Source organism: Aptenodytes forsteri, unplaced genomic scaffold, assembly GCF_000699145.1.
Source record: "Aptenodytes forsteri isolate BGI_AS27 unplaced genomic scaffold, ASM69914v1 Scaffold34, whole genome shotgun sequence".
NCBI lineage: Eukaryota > Metazoa > Chordata > Aves > Sphenisciformes > Spheniscidae > Aptenodytes > Aptenodytes forsteri.
Window position 1 is genome coordinate 767,771 of NW_008795038.1, and position 15,359 is coordinate 783,129.

The 15,359-nt window shown below is 55.6% G+C and overlaps 1 protein-coding gene across 1 annotated transcript in view; it reads left to right on the top strand.

Moving 5' to 3' along the window:
* Positions 1-15,359, top strand: part of BAIAP2 (BAI1 associated protein 2) — a 43,505-nt gene that overhangs the window by 15,592 nt on the left and 12,554 nt on the right. The window contains exons 3-5 of the mRNA XM_009276814.1: positions 3,379-3,440; positions 3,763-3,834; positions 4,188-4,325. Of these exons, the coding sequence (XP_009275089.1) occupies positions 3,379-3,440; positions 3,763-3,834; positions 4,188-4,325 (272 nt within the window). The remainder of the gene's footprint in view (positions 1-3,378; positions 3,441-3,762; positions 3,835-4,187; positions 4,326-15,359) is intronic.

The following is a 15,359-nucleotide window of genomic DNA, read 5'->3' on the forward strand; positions in this document are numbered from 1 at the left end:
TGACCAAAAGGCACGGAAACCCAGGCGTGGCAGGAGAAGCCGTGGCAGGGGAGCGTGCTGCGTGGCGGGGACGGCAGCATCCCCTTGCCGGGGCTGGGACGCGGAGCAGCTTGCAGCGGGGACACTGTGCTGGGTGGGAAAGGCTCCGCACCGCTGCTCGCTTTGATGTGAGGCTGAAATGCACCGAGGTATCACTGTGATAAGAGCCAAGGGGGGGGTGGTGGAGGAGAAAGTCTAAACAAAAAGATGCTTATCTGTGGAGAGACACATCACACACCTCCCTGGCTGCTGGGAACAGGTTAATTCTCTAGGTGAGGAATGCAGCATGGGCAGAGCCCTGTTGTCCGGGTGCAGGGGGCTGGGTGTACCCAGTGCTGGATTCGGGGATATGTACGTTATTTCTGAGCGCCCTGATCCCTGTTCTCTGGGTGGGTTGGGAGCTCGGCAGTGGTGGCCAGAAAGCCCTCGACCAGCCCTGCACCAGCTTTCTCAGCCAGGGTTTCCACTCCTTCAAACGGGAAGCGAAAGGGAGAGGGGGTGGTGCGAGCTTTGGAAATAATAAGTGAGCCACCCTTGCATTGATACACTCGAAAAAGCAATCTCAGCCAAGCGACGGCGTTACGTCATTGCCTCCTTGCAGTGGGAATTTGTGCACTTCCCATGATTGAGCTGTCGCAGCCCAACCGGAGAGCAATTTCCTGGCGGTCTCCTGGTGGTGACCCCTTGCCCGGACCTCCCTGTTCATGCGTGAAGCTCTTCACCGCAGACGTGCGTAATTGCTGCAGCTGGCTGCCTGCTCAGCGTGAGTGCCGGGGGCTGCTCCGCTTTGCTCAGCACCTTGCGAAGCGGCTGTAAAAGTTACAGCTGGCTCGGCGGCTGCGGAAATCTCGGTACACGGTTTCCTCCCGGCGAAGGAGTGGAGCTGCAGCCGCGCCGTCTGGTCACCTCCTCGCTTCGCGGGATGCTTTGTGCCTCACTGCTTTCTGGAGGAGCTGGGCGAGGGGCACGGGGGGACAGTGGCCCTGGTGCCAGTCAGCGCTGGCTGAGCACCTACTGGTGCCGCAGCCGGTTCTGTTACTGCATTGACCTGCAGTGGAGGGGGCTGGTGCCCGCCAAGGACAAAAAGGGATCAGATTTTAATGTTTGCAGAAGGTTTTGAGACACGGTGTATGGTGCAAAGTACGAATTGCTTCAGCCACAAGAGCAAAGAACCGTTGGGCCAGGTTGTTCCTGATCGGCTGGTGGTGTTGACGCTCGGCTGGGATATGGCCTGTGTGCCCAGTATGCTAGGGACAGGCTGACCGAGCGGTGGGCTGGGGCTGGCCCAGCGTATGCCATCTGTTTTTGTGCTGAATGAGGGTCCCAATGGTTCCCTTGCACTGGTGAGACGCTGGTTTGGCTCATCTCAGTCTCACTGTTGCTGAGGTTTGACTCCATGCACAGAGGATGCAGTTTTGGAGCTCAGGATGGACCTGTCCTCTGCAGAGGACTTGCATTTTCCTTCACTCTCTAAATACACCAAAACCGCAGCGTTTGCTGCCAGGGTTGGGCTCTTGCTGGAGCAGGACAGGAGTGAGCAGCTCCGTGTGGAAGCAAACCGGGGCTCTGTGTCTCTTGGCTGCTGGGGGGCCGTGCACGCCAGGGAAGGGGGACCCACCGTTGGGTGGGATTAGGGCTGTGGCTGCTCACCCCCAGATCCCCAGTGGGTTCATCCCTGCCGGGAGCCGCCACCTCCACCTTGAGCAGCCTCGGGAGCATTGCGCCATCTCCTCCTGCACGTTGTCCTGGGGCTCCAGCGCTGGTGTCCCCTTCCCATTGCATTTCCCATCCCTGGGGTTGCTGTTCTGTCATTTAAAACTCCATGCACGTACAGCCCATAAAAACGTTTGGGGCTTTGAGTTATCTCGGGTGCTGCTCTGCTTTTTCTGGGATGGGATGTGGGATGCTGCTTCCCTTTGGAGAGCCCCTGCGGGTGTCGGGGGGGCTCCCAGCCCCCGCCAGCTGCGGGACCGGCTGGGGCCGAGTCCTGAGACCGGAGTAGCTCGGAGACACGGATCATGGCTTTCAGTTTACAAACAGCTCAATGTAGGCTGGAAACGTCCTGGGAAGCTGTGACCTGCCACGCTGGAAGAGCTTCTTAACTCAGCCCCTACAAATAGCTGACAGAGCTCGGCTCTCCCTGAAAGCTTGCTCTGATCCGGAGATGGTGCTTTTAGTCAAACAGTAGCACTGGCTCTTCTCCTAAAAGACGCCTCTGCAGCTCCCGTCGACCTGCCACACTGGAAGAGCTTCTTAAGTCAGCCCCTACAAATAGCTGACAGAGCTTGGCTCTCCCTGAAAGCTTGCTCTGGTCCGGAGATGGTGCTTTTAGTCAAACGGTAGCACTGGCTCCTCTCCTAAAAGACGCCTCTGCAGCTCCCGTGTGTGTCTGGCTCCAGCCATGTTGGGGCTTTTGCTGAGGCAGGACACTGCCCTTCCTCCCAGGAAAAGTGCGGTGGGTGTGTGACTTGATGAATTCTGCATTTGAAAAGAAAAATTAAAGGAAGAGGCAAAGCAGAGCTGGGATCCCTCGGCTGTGGGCAGCTGTTCCTGGGACTGACCTGTGGCGTCTGCAGCAGCTGCGTGCCACGGCTCTGCCCTCGCTGCCCAGCTTGCCTGCCCAGGGCAGGGCTGCCCGTGCACAGCTCAGCCGCTGAGGTTGAACAGGTCCAGTGGTTTTGAGGCAAACATCAACCTAGGGCTTAGCTCCGTTTGCAGCGACGTGTCCTGTGACCTGGACTGAGTCCCAGGGCTGTGTCTATCCACTGCCCCGCTGCTGGGGGAGAGGGATGTGGACGCTCTGGGCTTGGCTTTGGGCTGTACGTGCAGCTGGGGGAGTGTCAGGCGAAGCTCCTGGCTGTAACAGTGCTGTTTAAATTCTCATCTCAGTTATTAGTGCAGTATCTCTCGTCTCCACCTGCTCCCTTCAATATCTGGGCTGTGAATCAGGTCAAGATGAGGGACCTTTCTTGGTCCTGTCATCTCTGGCTCCTTTGTCACATCCCTGCGGCCAGGCTAAGGGCTGGCACGGGCAGAGCCGTGCTATAGCGGCCGACGGCATGGTGGGTTGCAGGCAGGGCTGCCCCCGGGTGCTGGGGTCCTGCTGCTGCTTGTCCTTGTTTCCCTTCATGCTACACAAGACGTGTGTTTGTCCGAGTGTCTCAGATGAATATCTGCGCACCTACAGCTCCCCAAAGATGGGCACCAGGGGTACTCCAGGAACACCCATGGGTCTGGCTGCAGACCCCTCCCTGCTAGTGGGGTGCTGCCTGCCCCAGCCCTGGGTTGTCCCCCCAAGTTCGGTGCCTCAAGCCCCCTCCCCACGTCTTGTCTTTGCAGGAGATGTGCTCTTCCAGATGGCAGAAGTCCACAGGCAGATCCAGAACCAGCTGGAGGAGATGGTGAGTGCCCCAGCCCGGGCATGCTGGGCTCCCCGCCTGGCCACGGGCTCTGCCGGTGTTGCAGCTGAGCAAAATGGTTTCCCATGTTTTGACCGGGTGACACCAGCCCCTCTGAAGTGGATTTGCTGAGCTGCAAAGGGTCTGGTCTGCTTGGGCATCTGCTTCTGCCCTGCTGGCTCCCTCTCTGAGCGTCTGTCTGTCCATCCCTGCTGTCAGCCTCTGCTCTGTCTGTACAGCCCCTTTCCCCTGCCTGCCCCGGCGCTCCCTGGGCAGGGTTTGCCAGCCCTCGCCAAGGAACCGTGTTTTCTCTTTCTGCCTGCAGCTCAAGTCCTTCCACAATGAGCTCCTGACGCAGCTGGAGCAGAAGGTGGAGCTGGACTCCCGGTACCTGAGTGTGAGTTATGGACTCGTGTAGGCCAGCAGCACAAGCGTTGGCTCGGGCGTCTCCCGTTCCTGCTGCCTGCCCCCTCGCCCGGCTCCCGGCTCGGGGGACAGTTGTGCCTGGGCACTGCTCGTGCCCCTGGTTACAGACGGATCCCCGGCCATCACACACATCACCACGCACGGAACAGCGTTTCCCCCGATGTCAGACTATTGCCGCCCCTGTTTGCTCTCTGGCCGTGGGGATCCTCCTTCTCCCAAAGTCTGGGGGGGTCTGCTTGCTTCTGCCAACCCTCGGCAGCAGGAGCTGCGGCCGAGGCAGGGGGTTGACTTTGGCTGCTCAGAGCTTTCTCCTGTTGCATCCAGGCTGCGCTGAAAAAATACCAGACGGAGCAAAGGAGCAAGGGGGACTCGCTTGATAAGTGCCAGGCAGAGCTGAAGAAACTTCGGAAGAAGAGCCAAGGCAGCAAAAACCCCCAGAAGTACTCTGACAAGGAGCTGCAGGTAGGACCCCAGGCGTGGGGGGGACGAGCATCTTGTCCTCGTGCCAGCGGGGGGGGGGAGGGACGAGCATCTCGTCCTCGTGCAGGGCAGCAGATGCTTGGTACCACATGCTAGAGGTGGCCCAGCTCTTGCAAGCATTTAGATAAGGGCTTGCTGGTTTTTTTTTTTAGAGGAACGGGCACAGCATCATTAGGGGAGCATGGTGGGGTGTGGGAAGTGTGGATAGGGAGGGGGCGGCAGCCCGTGATGGGAGCGGGTTGGTCTCGTGGCCGCCCCGGGGGAGGACGGTGCAGAGGGGGAGGCTGTGAGCTCCGCTGACGGCAGATGTTGTGCCAGGCGGTGCGGCGGTGACTAACCCTGCTCAATCCACTGCTCCTGGTGCTTTTTATTTTTTTTTGCTTAATGAATGAACCCAAAAAGATCATTAATTTCTGTTGTGCCAGATCCATCTTCCTCTGGATGGTGTTTTGCTTAAATATTTTCTGTGCCTGCTGCCGGGACGCCCCTTCCCCCAGCCCGCCGGGGTGGCGGCGCGGGCCGGGGGTGGCTGTGGTGAATCACTGTGGTGTGATCGCGGTGTGGGCTCCCTCGCCAACCACGCGCCGTTTGCTAATCGGGTCCTGGCTGCGTGGGGCTGGGGTCCCTCACAGCACCTGCCTGGATGGGTTTTGCTGCATTATGTTGGGACCAGGATCTGTTACTTTGCATGCCACGGGCCGGTAACGTGCCGATGATCCGTGTCTGCTGAAGGGGATCTAAACGTCGGTGGCACTTCACTCACAGGGGCTATGTACAGGGTGGCATTTAAACTAATTGGCAGATAGGTACCGTGAAGGTTGTGCTGGGGAAGTGACATTCTTAATTGCACTAAAATTTGGGAAATCAGTCATTCTCTGTGGCGTGAATCAGAATAAGCACTGAAGGAGGAAAACGCACCCGCAGTCATCCACCCCAGCTCGGCATGCAGCTCCTGTGCTGAGCCGGAGCGTGTGCACCGAGATCGTGCTCGTTTGCAGCCCCCGACTGCCGAGGCTGCACTGAGCTGCTTGCAGGAGGCACGGCTGGCCGGAGCGTGGCTGGAAGGTGTCGATGCAGCAGATTTGGGTGTCCTGCCCGCTGAGGCAGGGGCTGGCGTGTTCTTGAGAGCTGAGCAGCTTAAACCACTTCTGAGTAGTGGCGTCTCCACAAGCCCTCGCTCCAAAATTCCTGCTGAGCAGGAAAAGCTGTTAGGCAATGAGGCTCAGCGTGGGGAAACTCGGGGATCAAACCTTTATCCCCCACCCGCGAAAGCTGCTGACAGGGACAACAGAGCGAAATTGCTGCCAGAGCCACCCCTCTCCTGCCTAACCCTCCTGGGCTGCTGCCGTGCAGGGATCCCCATCCCACAGCCGGAGTCGGAGGAGGGAGAAAATCCATCCCAGTGACCGGCTTTATATAGCTGGGAGAGGAGCGACGGTTTGATCCTCCCGCTGTGATGTGGCAGGGACAGGGTAGTTCTGTTAGCACGGCCGCTTTGGGCAGGGAAACAGGATCAGGCTTTCATTCCCTTAATCTTTCAGCAGTAAGTATTTAGGAAGCGCTTATCTCTGAAAAAGCCTTATGATGGCTTTTGAGCTTAAAGAGCTATGAGACTACTCAACTGCTCGCTGCTTTCCCCCCCCCTCGATCAAAATAGAAAGCTAAATTGCTGAATTCAGCCAAGAGGGCAGTTTTCCCTCTGTTCTCTGCTGGCTGCGCTGCTGGTATTTCCTTTCAACAGAAAAAGAGGGTGTTTTGGGCCACCCTCAATGCTGTTCTTACCCTTGCCCGGGCATTGGAGAGGTGGGGGGATTGCTGCAAGGGTGGGTCCAGCCTGGAGCTACGCGGGTGTTGGTACCGGCCCGAGGAGGGAGCTTTGTGTGGGGCTTAGTGAAACCAGGCTTAGTGAACCAGGAGCATCTGCAGAGCTGCTGGTGGTGCACCGTGGGGCTTTGCTCCACAAAAATCTTTCTCAGCTGGCTTTAAACAGAGCAGTTCTCCCTGGGGAGCTGCTGCATGCGGTTCGGTTTGTTTAGCTGGCCCAGAGCCACCCCTGCGTCCAGCTTGTAAAACCCCTGGCGGCCTCCGAGGAGGCTGCTGAAGGCACCTCGTGATGCTTGTGGGAAGCTGAAGACTTCATCAGGCTGGTGCCTGGGGACCACAGACTGATCAGACAACAACTGGATGGAGCTCTTCTAATGGGCTCTTGCATATTACTTTTCTTGTAATGGGAGAAGCTGATGAAAACGTCCTGGTAGCTGCATCAGTCATCTCCTTCAATAAAGCAATAACATCTTACTCTTTTGAAGACTCATGCACTTAAGCTACTGTAGCAGTCAGCAGCCAGGAGTCTGATGCTCTGTCATCATCTCTCTTCGTATTTAATGCTACGGGAAGCAGAATTGCTCCTTTCTGCCTCTTCACCACTTGTTGAGTGACCACATCTTGTCATCGCCTGCGAGTGAGATGGGTGGGTGAGATGAGCGCGGTGGGAGAAGCAGTGCTGTCCTCCTTCGGGGGGGGCTCCAGGACGTGGTTTCTGTAACATCTTACTCTGCTGAGGTGAGAGGAGATTTGGAGCTGTTCAGGCTCTGGTTTGCCAGGTGGCAGAGGACAGCCCTGGGCCAGGGTACCGGCATGGCTCGGGCTCCATGCTCTGCTAGATTGATCAGAAAACCCAGTAAAACAGCCCAAACACCTCACCTGTGGCTCTTCAATTCAGATTTCCCCCCTTTATAAAGCACAAATAAATGCTGATATTCAGCAGGCACTGCACATAACTAATTATCTTGTGGCTGGTGAGCAGTAGCTTTGGGAAGGTGGAGGCTGAGGAGGTCTGCTCGGGATGAGGCAGCGGCGTGATGCTCATGGACACTTGCAGGAGGCTTCTCCTGAGCTTCATCAGCCACTTGTTGCATGGAGAGAGCTGATCCAGGGTTGTCTGCAAGTCCCACATCACCTGGCCACTGTCTCTTGTGCTTGTTTTGTGGAGTTTAATAGATGAGGATGGGCGTCACAGGATTAAAATGGTTGAGGATTTAAAATACCTTGTGGTTTGCAGTAAAGACGACTCGTGTAGCTTAAAAGCAGCTCAAAGTGCAATTAGGCTGCAGGAGTGATTTTCTACCTCCAAAGCTTTGTCATGGTCAAGAGAGATGCTGTGGTTGTGGGTTGTTACTGCTGAATGTTGCAATAAAGCCAGGCTTTTTATTCCTTATGAATCAGTCCAGAGCTTTTGTTATACATGAGGAATGAAAGCTGAGACAGCTAACTGCCTCAAATATCTCATCTTGGTTATGTAGTTACCGAGATTTTTTTTTTTGACCTGTGTTGAAAACCAGGAGAATAAACCAATTCCATCCACTTCATGTCTTTTATGAAGAAGAATGAAAACAATATTAAGATTAAAGAGTCACCAAGGAAACTAAACTGCTGTAATTTCATTAAACGCTGGTTATGATCAAGCCATGAAATCAAGGTCATGATGGGTTTAGGACTTTGATTGAATCGGCAGCTCAACAATGAAGTTATGTTGGTTCAAACTATTTATCAAATCATATTAGTGCTACAAGCAATTGGATTTCTCCATTGGGCTGAGACGAAGCTGACTGTAATTCACGCTAAATAGCGAAGCTGAAGCCGGCTGTTTGCGGTGAAAGGCTGTGCCTGACCTGGGCAAAAGGGCTTTCGGCGCGGCTGTGCCGGCGAGCAGCTGCGACGGTAACTCCAGAGGGGCAGAGGGAGCTCACTGCTCCTCCCAACCCTTCAAAACCAGGGGTTTGCTGAGCTGGGGGCGGTGGGCTCCAGAGGCTGAACTCGACTCCTGCCCAGATGTGTCTTCTTGTCCACACCTACACCTGCTCCTATGGGAATATTTTAAGCATTAAATACCACTGTGCCAAATAACCGGGGGGGGGTGTGTGTGTGTAAACTTTTGTAATTGAAACCTCATTTTGATATTCCCATCAGGAGAAATAATTTTAGCTATAGGTCAAGAAGCTCTAACTGATAAGGAGTGTGCACAAACCAGGTTACAAAAGCTTATGTAAAAGTCAAATAGGGAAGAATTATGTAAAAGCTCAGTGGCTGCAGGTGACTCTCTCCAGGTTTTATCGTGCTTTAAGCTGAGTTAGGCTGGGTGTCCAAACCCAGCAAATACAGAGAGGGGAAGTGCATGTGAAACGCTTGGTGGGAGATGCATCAGGTCTGGGGCTGAGCTGCTCTGGTCGTGGGCAGCATCTGGGTGTCCTTCTTGCCATGGCCAGGTCAGGACTGGAAGGGATCCCGACTCGGGAAGTACCAACCTGAGGGTTCCTGTAGCTCAGTGGTGTTACTTGCTCATGTCTCAGGACCTTACTGGAGAGCTCATCCCTTGCAGTATTTTTTGCCTCTGCTTACTCTGTAATCAGCTGTGAACTCGCGTGCTGGTGATGTTGGCCCCTCTTACTGTGGGGCTGTAGCCCCAAGCGTCTGGGGAGGCTTTGGGCGTTGCACCTTGCTCTGGCAGCACACCGGACCCTCTTCTCTCCGGACGTGGTGCCACAAGAGCCGTATGCTGAACCGGCTTTTTCAGACTTTGTGGCCTGTGAGAGCTTATGAAAAAAGCAGCACCGAGAGGAGGAGAGTCTCTGTCTTCCTCATTCCGGTGGCTGTGGCCGGGGTGGGCTTGCTCAGCCGCCGTGGCTGGCTGGCAGCATCTCTTCCACCCCGGGTGAGCTACAGGCTCCAGCACAAAGCGTGGTTTCCTGAAACCAGCTCTACAAATCTATAAGCAGCTGCTACAAATATGCAAAATGAAGTCTTAAACTTCTTTTCCTCTGGGCTGAGATGCCTCAAATGACTCTTTTGGAAAGCTGGTCCCTCGGTCCCTGTGCCTGCGCAGGTCAGGGCCACATCTGATCAGCATTTCGGTACCAAACCTTGTGCATCGAGCCATCGATCCAGGGTGTCCCCGTATTGAGGGAACGTTTTAAGCAGCTGATCATGAAACCCCCACACAGCCGGCTGGAGAAAGTGCTTGCCTGCTGTTTTGCTCTCTGTAAATTTTATGTAATATCACATGAGTGCATGGATGGTGCTTTATAGGAGCAGTGAAAGGATGAGGCTGATGCCCCGATGAACAGATGTGCGAGACAGGCGATGTAACGCGGGGAGACAGCCCTTCTCGGGCGAGGAAAGGGAGGCCAGCATCCTTGCAGCGGGGCAGCTGTCAGGGTTGTGCTCCCTGAGATCCGCTCTGCATATTATTTCACCTTTGATAACGCTCAGCACTATAGCGTCTGCAGCATCCCAGAGGGGGAGGGTTTTGGCCGCAGGGTGATGGAGCTGGAGCGGTGGAGGCTGGTGGGCAGCACAGCGGGTGCCGGCACTAAAAGACCTTCCCCGGCTGGAGATGTTGGTACTTGTACAGGGCAGGGGGAGTTTGACTTCTTCCCGGGAAGGGTGCAGAGCTTTGGGGTGCCCGTGTGCCAGATGCACAGAAACTGTCCGACAGCGGACGGCTGTGGCGACGTGGGGTCCCGTGGCTCTGCGGGAGTGCTTTGTCCTTGCAAAAGGCAGTGAAATGTGTTTTGGCTCCCATGGTGACCCGCGTACGGGCGTTCTCTGCGGGAGAGGGTTTGGTCTGTTGCTTTATTTGCCTCATTACAAGAGAGGTTAGGTCACCTCAGGCTTGTTTCTGAGCTCTGGTCTCCTTCCCGGCTGTGCTCTGCTGAGAAGAGCTGCTGATATCCCAGGGCTCAAATACGGCATCGCTCTGTCTGGCTAAACAAACCGACCAACCTCCCTCTCCATCTGTAACACACTTGGGCAATGATGGAGGCTGGAGGTAGCCAGGAGGGGACGGTGTCTCCCCTGAGTAAATTCTGGGAATGAGGAAAAGCTGTCTCCTTCCCCAGGAGCCATTGGGGCTGGGGATCCCCAGGCTTCTTGCTTTCCGCAGTTTGGCTACATGCCGTGGTAGGGTTTCAGCGGTTTTTCTTTGAGACTATTCAACAGCGTAGATGCTCTTCTTCTGTTAATCAGCCTAAATTCTTTCTTATTTTATCCCATTACTTTCTAATTATTCTCCCTTGTGGTTCCCTACATAAATCCTCCCTTCTCTTGGTGTTTACTCCTTCCAGGTATTTCAGCCTGCTGCATCGGTCCGGCACAGCTCGCAGAGTCCTCTCCCTTCCCCTCTCTTTCCTTTGTCTCTCTTGCCCGCTGCTCTGTGCTGCTGATCCTGACCTGTCCCTCCCTGGGATGAGAGCCCAGTGTTTGGAGCCGGTGTGGGGGCACGGTCCCCTCCCTGCTCTGCATCTCTCCTGATGCCGGCTAGAAGCATGCCCACCATGTGCTCCCCTGTGGCGTTACTGGCTTTCTGGTCTCAAAACATGCAGCCATGTGGTTCCCTGTGGCGTTTGTTACTGGCTTTCTGGTCTCAAAACATGCAACAACCATGTCCAGCGTGGTTAGCTGGTGCCCCCTGGAAGGCAGCCTTGCTGGCTTCTGCCTGCTGTTGGTTCCCTCTTGGCTGATCCTTCGCTCATCAGCGGCAGACGCATCTGATCACCGATAAAGATCTGTAATGCTGATTTCTGCAGTTGTGCTCAATGCATTAGCATTAGCACTGCCCTTGGCTCATATTCCCAACTGTTTTGCACGTTCTTGGCTTGGATAGAGTAGTTTGAACTAATTTTTTTCCCAGTAAGGCTGTGTGGTTATTAAAGGCTTGACTGAAGTTCAGTAATGATGGTGCTGTTCCACCTGCGCTAACTACACTGATGGCAGCGTGCGCTTGAAAAGAACTTGGGTCTTGACATTTCTTGGATGCTTTTTCATCTTCACACACCTCTAGCTGTCAGCTTTGGAGTGGCATTGGGAAGATGTTAGTGTAAGCGGCAGGGCCTTTGTGTGCCCTGGCTTTTCTGTGCCGGGGATGACAGCGGCCGTTTGAGTTGGGGACTTTGTTTCCTCTTTCATGTTTTCTTGTTCCTAATTTACTGTCTGACCTGCTGGGGTAACTTGGTCTGGCTTCTGAATGGAGATTGCCCAGCTTTGGCTGGACCCAGCGTGGCCAAGCTTTGCTCCAGCATTGCTCATCTTTCCCAGGGAACTGGGTAGCCGGGAGGGGTTGAAGCGGTGGGTCCCTGGCTGAGCCACCACTGCCTGTGCAGCCGGGGCTCCCCGGGCTGCCGGGACTGGGCTCCCCCTCCTGGGATTGCTGCTTCCCTGGAACAGGCAGGAGCCCTCGCTCTGCTGGCTCCCGTCCCTGAGCCACGGCAGCATCTTAAACCAAACCCTTTCCCCGGCTGTGCCCAGCACCGCCGCGTGCTGACATTGCTAATTAGGTCAGCAGCTCCTGGTGAATTGGAAGTGGATGTGTTCGGGAGGGGGGGCGCGGGGGAGTTATTTGAGGCCTCTCCAACCTAGAAACCTAGAAAAGGTTTCTGGAGCTTTTGGGTGGCTCTGGCGTGTGCTCTGGCTTTTGTCACGGCCACGAGCGCCGCCCTGGCCGGCTCCCTGCCCCCTCGGGCGCTCAGGTCACAAATGGGGTTTTTTTTTTCCCCTCCTTTGAACTGGGATTTTTATTTAGATGATGCTTAAAATCTGAATTTGAAGCTGACAGCCTAAATCAAGGTCTGAATTTAAGATGCATCACTCAAGCGGTACATGCTTGTTGGTGAGGATGCTGCTGAGCCGTGGAGCCCAGATGCACCGAGGCCGGCGGGGAGGCACCTGCCCCTGGCCCTTACGCTGACTATCAGGTTGTGCCAAGCTGAGAAATGTGTTTGGCTGGGGTTCAAAATGCAGGATGGCTGCAGGATCCCCTTCTGTCCCTGGGGAAAGGAGACGTGAGCAGCAGCCGTGAGCCTGACAGGCACCTGGCTGCAGGTAAAGCACTGCTCGCTGATTAAAGACGGTGCTTCTCCTTGACATACAGTAGTGAGATTCTTACCTCGTGCTTTGCGTGTTACTTTTTTTTTTCTTGTGCATCTGGCATATTTAGCAAGGTTTTTCTTTAAATTGTCTTTCCATGCATTATTTGAAAGCCCATTGTCATTTTGAGCAAATCCAAAATGAAAACTGTCTAGTGAACAAGAACTGTTGCTCGCCATTTTGTAATGTAATAGCGTGTAAAAATCAAGGCTCCGAATAAATCAATGGCACATCAGGCATATTTACATAAAGTATTAAAAGCGCTGAGAATACTAAATTTAGAGCATAGGCTCTCTGCTTGCAAACCAACATGTTCTAACTGGCTGCAGCCATTAAGACAAGCCTTTCTTTAGTGAAATAATTAAAAGTATACTTGCAAAACAAGATTGAAATCAGGGATGTAAATAAGGCTTTAAATTGCGTATTTAAGTCATGATTAAAACTAAAAATCTAATGTTACTAAGATAAGGAAGAATTTCCCCGCCTCGCATCGCGGTGTACAGGGTGTTTGGGAGTAGAGCTGACTCTTGCCCACCCGCCGTACCCGGGGTATGGCTGTGTCTGACCTGGGGATGGTTATCGTACGGGGAAACCTGAATCGCGGCGGGATGGTCCTTGTGCTACTGAACTAAATTAGCCGGAGGTGGACTCATTTCACTCCTCCATCAAGAATACGCCGCCTTGTTCTTGATGGCCCAGTTAGTAAATTAAGCAGGATGAGTTTAGGGTGTCGGGGTCCGCGCTTGCTCCTGCGCTCCTGCTATTTCAGGTGCTGTCAGGGTTGCGCTTTCCTTCCAGAAACTGGCTCTGCAGGAGAGGGAGCATCATTCCGCTGCTTCCCTCGGGAGAGAAGCGAAGGAAACATTTTTCGGGAGCTGCCTGTGGTGCAGGGCTGTGGGGACAGCAGGGCTCGGTCCATCCCAGGCGTAGCAGGGCTGCAATGGAGGGGTTGGGGCACCAGACCCTGGGGGAGCCGGGGGCTCTCCGGCCTGATGCTGAGACGTTCTTCCCTTCCAGCTCCCTGTCACTGCTGCCAAGCTGATGCCTCCGGGCTCTGTCCCTGTGCTGTTCCCGGGGCTAATAATACCTGGGAGGAGGCGGCGTGCTGCCGGCAGCGCCTCTGTCCTGAGCCCACTCCACAGGAGCGATGCTTTCCCTGCTCGCACCGAGCATGTCCTCCCACTGCCGCCTGCTCCCGCCCGCCAGCACGTGCCCGGGGCTGCTGCCGCCTCTTCCCGGTGCCTCTGTGCCTGCTGCTGGCACGGCACGGCCGCCTGCCAGCTTTCCCTCCTGGCCCTCCCCTATATCCCCACCAGCCCCGGTCTGCCTCAGCTCTCCCTGCAGCTTCGCTTGGGGGTAATGCAAATACCTCCGTTACTTCTGCTTCTGCACCCAACGACATCAGCTCAGTTACCTTCATTTATTTCTGTTCCTAAACATGGGCGTTTGCACTGGATTTGCTCATTTGGGGGGAAAAAAATTCTCTTTGAAACAGGGTTGTTGGTCATAAACTGGGTTTTTACCCATTTCTCACTGACTCCCTTTCCCCCACCTGTGTTGGTGCCTGTGGGGAGACCCAAAACCTGCTGGGTCCAGCACAAGCTCTCCGCAGGGTTTGCTCTTGAGGGAGGATGCTCCAAGCAGGGTGGGAGCAGTAGGAGCTCCAGCTCTGAAATAAGCCCCCTTTGAAGTCTGGGATGTCACTTAATCTCACTGCTTTGTTGAGGTTTGTTCCATTTTATGTGTCTGCTAATAAATATTGTAGCATGTTAAAAATAACTGTTAAACATGAAGAAAGAAGTAAAGCTGCTTTGGGCCCTGAATTTCCAGTTTAATTCCCTTCTCAGGGGAGCTCAGACTTTCTGGAACAGGTTTAGTGGTGCCTGGTCTGCGCGGCTGCTTGTGGCTTTTCAGTGTCGTGCTGCTGTCCCAGGGAAGAGCCAGTGGCAATGAGGTGTTGCAGGGCAGGACAGCGATGGGTGGGAGACATGCTCCTCTTAGAGGCTTGGTGGCTGCTCTCCCAGTGCCACATCAAGGGAGGAAGCTCCTTGCAGAGGAGCTGGGGACATCCCAAGGGCATTGAGGGGAGGAGAAAGTGGCTGGTTCAGGGGGTTGCGGACATCTCCCACCCTCTGTGCTCAGGGATGCTGATGGTGTGGCCAAGCAGCAGCCCTGCAGTCCCCAGCATTGCTCTGAAGCCCTCCCATGTGCCATGTTTGCATCGCACAGGTCAGCCTGAGAGACCAGGTTACCCCAGCCCGGCCCCATGTGCCACTTCCATGCCCTGTACGGTGCTGGCAAAGCCCTGCATGCCACAGCCATGCTGGCAGAAGTCACGTAGGTAGAGCAGAAGCCCCTACCAGCAGAGCAGCCTCCCGCTGCTGCGTCTGCAGCATCTCTGCCTGATGCTGGCAGGGTCCCGGCATCTGCGCGGCCCCAGGGTACGGCATCGAGGAACGGCCGCCCCAGCAGTCGCCTTGCTGCTTGCGGCCGGGCAGGGAGTGCTGTGCCAGCGTGAGGCGCTGCCCTGCCCTGGCACCGTGCACCCGTCCCCGCACCGCTTACCTTGCAGCTGACTGGCAAATGCAAACTGAAAGCGCTGCCGGTGGTTTTAGTGTCGCTGACGGTTGCGTGTGTTGGAGGGGTTCACGTGCTGTTCCGCCGCGGCCCCTGGCTCTCGGCAGCGCCGCCCTGCCCACCCTTGCAGGCAGCGATGGGCAGCAAGCAGTGATTCGGCAAAGACGCCGGCAGCTGAGGAGGTGCCGGAGGTGTTCAGCCTGGGCTGGGTTTCACGGTGGCTTGTGCGCTGCGGTGCCTCGCAGGGACAGGAACGAGCAGGGGGCTGCGGGGGCCGTTGCCAGCCCTGGGTGATGGGGGCAACCTCCCCGGCCGCTGGTGCGAGTGCCTCGGCGTGGCTCGGGCACCTGTTTGGTGAGAGGGCGGCTGCACGCGGTACAGCTCGTCCCGCCACCCGCGCGGCTCCCAGCCCACACGCTGAGTCAGCGCCCGTGCGTGGGGGGGGCTCCGATGAGTAAGGGTGGGTTGGAGGGGCCACGCAGGCACACGTGTGCGTGTCCTGTGCTGGGGGGGGGCCCC